This window comes from Berghia stephanieae, chromosome 3, assembly GCF_034508935.2.
Source record: "Berghia stephanieae isolate SIO BIC M18660-M18661 chromosome 3, UCSD_Bste_1.3, whole genome shotgun sequence".
In the NCBI taxonomy this organism is placed as follows: domain Eukaryota; kingdom Metazoa; phylum Mollusca; class Gastropoda; order Nudibranchia; family Aeolidiidae; genus Berghia; species Berghia stephanieae.
In genome coordinates, this window is record NC_088362.1 from 7,370,268 (window position 1) to 7,377,767 (window position 7,500).

Sequence of the window (7,500 nt, forward strand, 5' to 3'; positions counted from 1 at the left end):
TGGTTAAGATGTTGAAAATTGAATTTATAGCCAGAAATATCAGACTTGTGTTGAGTTCGTATGTTTTATTGAGGAGAATGGATATCATAGAGTGCTATTCCCAACGATTTATATTTTGAACAGTTTAACATTTAATTCGGCTTTTAAGCCTCTGGTTCGTTCCGACATAATACCGTTTTGAGCGGGTGGTTGGATGGGAGCATCACCCTTGAATCATATACCTATGGTGTTCGCATGGGTGTACGATCCGATAGTGATGTCGTTTCTTCTTCTCTTTACTAGCCTATCCTGCTTCTTCGGTTATTGGTTGTATTTTTGACAGGGGATGTTTTTTTTTCTGTAAATCTTCTGCCTGTTTGTTCTTTGTTATTTATAATTTAGCTTATGATATCTTTGGGTTGTGATTTTGATTTGCATTTGTACTATTTTTGTTAGATTGCTTGTTTTTTTGTTTCAGCGGTCTCTCATATAACCTCAATTGTGTTGGAAGAGACCTAAAGCAACAAACAAACAAAAAAATACCGTTTTGAGACGGTGGGTCACAGATTATCTATAGCAACGTGCCGATACAAGCTAGCTAGCTTATGATTTATGTTGATGTATTTCTAATATAACGCACACACACATAGACATACACACACACACATACACACACACACACACACACACACACACACTCGTGCGTGCTCACGCAAGATATCAATTTCAAATCCTCGCAATTTAAAAAAAATGATAATAAATTAAATATGGACATTTTTACAGCGTATTTCTACGGGATTTACCACGATCGTTGCAATTCACAACGGTTCATTCATTCCCGGGCAGGCATCTAAAAATCATGTTTCCATTTGATTCAGTACTAGTGGACTGTAAGGCGTCCCTGTAGTGTCTAGTTTTAAAATACGAACATTTTTACAGCGTATTTCTACGGATGTACCATGATCTTTGCAATTCACAACGGTTCATTCATTCCCCGGCAGGTATATAAAAACTACGTTTCCATTTCATACAGTACCAGTGGACTGTTAGGCGTCCTTGTAGTGTCTAGTTTTAAATTTTGTCTTTTTTACTTGTTTTGTTAATTTTTCTTTCCCTTACTTTTTAAATAGCTACCTATAGATAGTATGCACTTGGCTAAGAAGTTCACAACATTGCCATCCGGAAGTATAACTGGCCAACACACAAAACTGTGTGTAACCACGATCGTTTATAATCTGGTTAATACAGTTTAGTCAGAATTACTCATAAACGCGGATGGCAAAAAAAACAACAAAGACCTGAGTGACGTCAACTTTGAACTATCTATAAGTATTAGTAGTGCAATGCGGACATTAACACTCTTCAACGATTTCACCATCTTCACCATCAGCTCCATCCTCTTAACATCACCACTACCATCGTCATCATCATCAGCAAACACCAGGCAAACACTCCTCCCTCTCTTTCACCCTCTCCTTACCAACTACAGGGAAATCGTCACATTCGTTACGATACAACCAAAATTTTCTAATTCAAATTTCTTTTTCACATCATAAATTATAAAAAAATGAGCAGAGCATGTTTTGTTAAAGAAATGATGTATCGCAAGAACTTACAGCTGTAGTGTTTGAGTGATAAAAAATGTTACCCTCCGTCTCAAAACGGTATTATGTCGGGATGATTCAGACCCCAAAAAGAGAATTTGGAGATAAAATGATGAGAAATTGGAGCTTAGAAGTTTTTGCAATGCAAGAAATAGTCTTTATACTCCACCATAACGTCCAGAAATTAAACCCAAGTTGAATATTTGTGGCTATGAATTCAATTTCCCTTACCGAGTGGATCCAAACATAATACCGCTTTGATACGGTGGGTCACAAATCTATTTTTGTGTTAGTTGGGTGTGAAGTTTTGGGGGAAATCCTGAAAATGGCTGGTAAGGAGAGGGTTAAAGCAACCGATCTATGACAAAAGAGTAGGAAAGATTACAGGATTGTGGAACATTGCACGGTTTGTGTACATCTGTCTGTCTGGTGCCTGCTGAAGTCATCCGTGCGGCCCCAACTGTATGTAAACATCTTTCCCATGTACATTAACATTAACCCTCTCCGTACCAAGTATAGGGGGCGAAGTTGTCGAGTGGTTAAGGCATTGCACTGTGACCCGGAAGGACCCGGGTTCGAGCCCCGCTTCAGGCACTTTCGTTTTTTTTCCTTGAGCAAGATTATTAACCCCCAATTTGCTCACTTGGACAACATGGGTGATTCCTGTATCAGACATCTTGTTTGATGAATTGTCTATATTCCTTCGTGGAATGCCTAGGCAACGATATCTTATGATGTCGTGGCGAAAAAGGGATAATAAAAAATATATATAATAATTACCAAGTATAGATAGAACGAAGTTGACGTTACTCAGGTCTTTGTTATTGGAGTTTTTTTTTTAATTTTGCCATCCATGTTTATGAACAATACGCTTCAACAGTCGTAACGTCACTTCCCTCGTAATGACGCATGGTAACTTAGTAACTGGCTCTTAACTATCGGAACAATGGCGGAGGCCCTTATGAAATATTTCCCCGACGAGCATAAAAGCGTATCCAGAGGTAAAAAAAACCCATTATAAATCTGATCATGTTTTGACTTTTACACGTTCTGATCACAAGACATGAGAGAGTTAAAAATCTTATCGTAAACATCTTTGCAATACGAATGCGTGAACTTATACAACTCTGTGCGTAAGACATTTTTGTGTGATATGCCTTAGGCCACATCTGTGATATTATGCCTTACAGCTCTGAACGTACGAGTTTCTGTGATATGTGACCAATAGTCTCAAAACGGTATCATGCCTAGATGTACTTGGTGCTTAAACTTGAATTGTAAACATTTTTTGAGAGAAGAAAAAAATATTGATGTTATGCATTTATCTATCTAAAAAAAAAACAACTCACAACTTGTGCCAGAACGTACCATCAACCAAAACTATGTGTAACCGTAACCGTAACCGTTTATAATCTGACTTATACAATGTAGTGAGAACCAATCATAAAAATGGCTGGCTAAAAACAATAACAAAGAGCTGAGTGACGTCAATTTCTTTCCTTCTATTTAAAAAAAGTCCTTCAACTTGATTAGGCCCTTGGAGCCGAAGTCAACCCGATTAACCAAAGCGTTAGAAATTTCTTGCTTTCCTTTGGCTATGACGCGAGTCTATCGCAAAGTACTTTCCGTCAATCCCAACAGACTCAGCTACTCAATCATTGCAAGATGGCAGACAGAAAAAAAACAGAATCTCGACTGCCTCCGGGATCGACCTTGGTCCCTTTGAACTGAGACATCATGACATCGACACCCAATCTTCGGGATTTAAGTTTAAATCGATGTCTTAATGAAGAGAAGGGGATGGGGGGGGGGGGGGGGGGGGGGGGGGGAGTTGAATTGCGTTCCTCAAACTTCATAAAATTAAATTTCCTCATTCATTTTTTTTTTTTATTTCTTGTTTTGTTTGTTTTTATGGGGTTTTTTTTTTTTGTGTTTTTATTTGATTTATTTTTGTTTGTGTATGTGTGTGTGTGTTTGTATGTGTGTGTAAATGTTTTGTTGTTTGTTTTTTTTTTGTTTTTTGTTTAACTTTTATCATAATTTATTGATGTAGGCCATTCCGCCATTATATCTCATATCGATGCGATTGTTCACATAATAATATTATGTCCCTTTGTTTCTTTCCTCACCAGCAAACGTTCATGCGGCATCACTGGGTACATCGAAGACGTCAGGAGGGGAAATGCAAACAGTGTAGTAAGGTAAACAAACTAGTTAGAACTTTTTTTTTCTGTGAATGTCTTATTTTTAGAATAACTTAGAGCTGGTCACTTCTTCTTCTTCTTCTTCTTCTTCTTCTTCTTCTTCTTCTTCTTCTTCTTCTTCTTCTTCTTCTTCCTCCTCCTCCTCCTCCTCGTCCTCCTCCTCCTCCTCCTCCTCCTCCTCCTCCTCCTCCTCCTCCTCCTCCTCCTCCTCCTCCTTTTCCTCCTCCTCCCACCATACCACTCTCTCCTCCACCTCTTCCACTACAACTACTACTACTACTACGACTACAACTACTACTACTACTACTACTACTACTACTACTACTACTACTACTACTACTACTACTACTACTACTACTACTACTACTACTATTACTACTACTACTTCGACTACTACCACTACTACTACTACTCCTACTACTACTACCACTTCTACTACTACTACCACTACTACTACTACTACTACTACTACTACCACTACCACTACTACTACTACTACTACTACTACTACTACTACTACCACTACCACTACTACTACTACTACTACTACTACTACTACTACTACTACTACCACTACTACTACTAATACTACTCCTACTACCACAACCACCACTACCGTGTCCTTTTTCTTCCTTATTTTCAAAATCCCAAAATCCCCTCCCCACCCTCGTTTTTCTTCTCCTTTGCTAATTCTTTCTTCACCTCTCGTTCCTCCGCCTCTTCCCCCCCCATCCTCTCTGAGATCCTCTTTTGTAGTTTCATCTGGGTTTTTTCTTTTTCTTCCAATCTCATCATCTCCTGGTTTACCACCAATAGGTTTTGGTCGCAGGTGGTTTGAGAAGCTTATGGAATTATTGAAGCTTAGATTGTGTCCTTGAACTTTTATAAACTCTTAGTGACATTGACATTTCTCTCCCTTTTTCCCAATTTTCTCTCTCTCTCTCTCTCTCTCTCTCTCTCTCTCTCTCTCTCTCTCTCTCTCTCTCTCTCTCTCTTTACCTATCTATCTATCTAACTATCTCTCTACCTATCTATCTAACTATCTCTCTATCTATCTATCTATCTATCTATCTATCTATCTATCTATATATATATATATATATAATATATATATATATATATAATCTCTCTCTCTCTATCTATCTATCTATCTCTCCCGCTCTCCCTCTCTCTATTAAAACATGAGAATTATTTGAATTATCTACTTATATTGTATTGAAACAAATATATATTTGATGGCGACACTTCCAGTTTATTGTTGGGTTGTGATAGCACTTCATTATGTAATACAACATAAAACCTACCGCCTCATGGAAAGATGTCCAAAAGCGTTATTATTATTATTATTATTATTATTATTATTATTATTATTATTATTATTATTATTATTATATTATTATTATATTATTATTATTATTATTATTATATATTATATATTACTATTATTATTATATTATATTATTATTATTATATATTATATATATATGTATTAGTAGTAGTAGTAGTAGTAGTAGTAGTAGTAGTAGTAGTAGTAGTAGTAGTAGTATAGTTAGTAGTTAGTAGTAGTAGTAGTATAGTATTATTATTATTATTATTATTATTATTATTATTATTATTATTATTATTATTATTATTATTATTATTATTATTATTATTATTATTTATTATTATTATTATTATTATTATTATTATTATTATTATTATTATTATTATTATTATTATTATTATTATTATTTTATTATTATTATTTTAATTATTATTATTATTATTATTTTATTGTTATATTATTATTATTATTATTATTATTAATTATTATTATTATTATTATTATTATTATTATTTATTATTATTATTGTTATTATTATTATTATTATTATTATATTATTATTATTATTATTATTATATTATTATTATTATTATTATTATTATTATTATTATTATTATTATTATTATTATTTATTATTATCATTATCATTATTATTATTATTATTATTATTATTATTATTATTATCATTATTATTATTATCATTATTATTATTATTATTATTATTATTATTATTATCATTATTATCATTATTAGTATTATTATTATTATTATTATTATTATTATTATTATTATTATCATTGACAACTTATTTTCTTCTCTAATTGATTTCAGTCTTTTCAACAACGATTTTCATTCCAAAACAAGGTTAGTAATTTGACTTACTGATTGTCGATACTATAGCTTATTAATAATTGGTTTGCCAATTTTTAAAAAATTGTTTTACAATGTGTGTGTGTGTGTGTTTGTGTGTGTGTGTGTGTGTGTGTGATTTTGTATTTTATTATAATAGCATTTTTTAAATTCTCCGTTCTTATCTATTATCCAATTACCTCCTGTTGATTTGTTTATACCATTTGTCACAATTTCACTTCAGTCCGTATCCGATTTCAAAATAAACGTTTCGTTAAAAGATTCACGCGATCGCAATTTTATCTTGATTTAATGTAATGATGATTTCTATCCCCAGGATATAATTGCCATAAGCTGTTCCTGGTGCAAAGCAGCATACCACAACAAAACCACGTGTTTTATGATGCAGCAGATAGAAGAACAATGCACCATGGGTATTCATGCCTCTATTATCATTCCGCCATCTTGGATCATCAAACTGCCCCGAAAGGTTCGAAACTTTATATGTTTTTAATGTCTGTCTTGATATAATAATAATAATCTTTAGTGTCCAAATTAAAGGCAATTCATGTGAGGTAAACAATGTTCAGTTTGGTTCATGGTATGAAAATCAACATATTTACAAATACAGACACAGCCATACACGAACATACACGCTTGCACATTGTTTCTACACATGTATACAAAAGAAATGAGAAATATCCAGTAGTTTTACCTTTCCTTCCTGTCTGTCATTGATCCCGAAGATGTTTTCCCCTATTACATTGCTAATGGGGAGCAAAAGTTTAATGTAAAAAAAAAAAAGCGGGTTCTAATCTCATTGAAAGTGTATTACCATTTTTGCAGAGGTTTGGATACATACATACCTGGTGTAATTGATCTTCTGGTTTCAGAGTGATGACATCTTATTTTCTTGTCTAAATTTTTGCTGATCGTCAATAAAGATCATCCATCCTCGCTCTTGTGCATCCCGCAATCCTTAGAATCTGCCTATAGATAGTATGCGCTTGGCTAAGAAGCTCATAACATTACCATCCGGAAGTATAACGGACCAACACACAAAACTGTGTGTATCCATGAACGTTTATAGTCGGGTTAATACAGTTCAGTGAGCATTAAACATAAACGCGGATGTCAAAAAAACAATAACAAAGACATGAGTGACGTCATCATTGAACTATCTATACACCCTGCTACCAAAAATAGTTATGCCTCCTTATGATTCAATATTTTGAGATTTATTGAGCTTTATATAGTGCAATATCCACTAAATGCGCTCAAAGCACTTTACAAGGGGTCCCTGGTCAACAGCAACATTTAACATGTAGGACTGGACATGATGACGCCTGTTAGGCGATATTACTATTTTTCGGACAAAGACGACGCTGTTAACGGCCAGGTACTAATTTTACACCTGAGTACGGTGAGAGAATGTAAGTAAAGATTCTTTTCCAATGACTCAACTATGCGCCGAGCGCGAGGCTCGAACCCAGGACCTTCCGATCCGAAAGCGAGTGTCATTTAGTGGATATTGCGC

At 34.2% G+C, this 7,500-nt stretch overlaps 1 protein-coding gene across 1 annotated transcript in view; it reads left to right on the top strand.

The window, feature by feature from the left end:
- Positions 1–7,500, top strand: part of LOC144967079 (diacylglycerol kinase zeta-like) — a 237,535-nt gene that overhangs the window by 173,808 nt on the left and 56,227 nt on the right. The window contains exons 8-10 of the mRNA XM_078903900.1: positions 3,716–3,784; positions 5,946–5,978; positions 6,301–6,453. Coding sequence (XP_078760026.1) covers positions 3,716–3,784; positions 5,946–5,978; positions 6,301–6,453 — 255 coding nt within the window. The remainder of the gene's footprint in view (positions 1–3,715; positions 3,785–5,945; positions 5,979–6,300; positions 6,454–7,500) is intronic.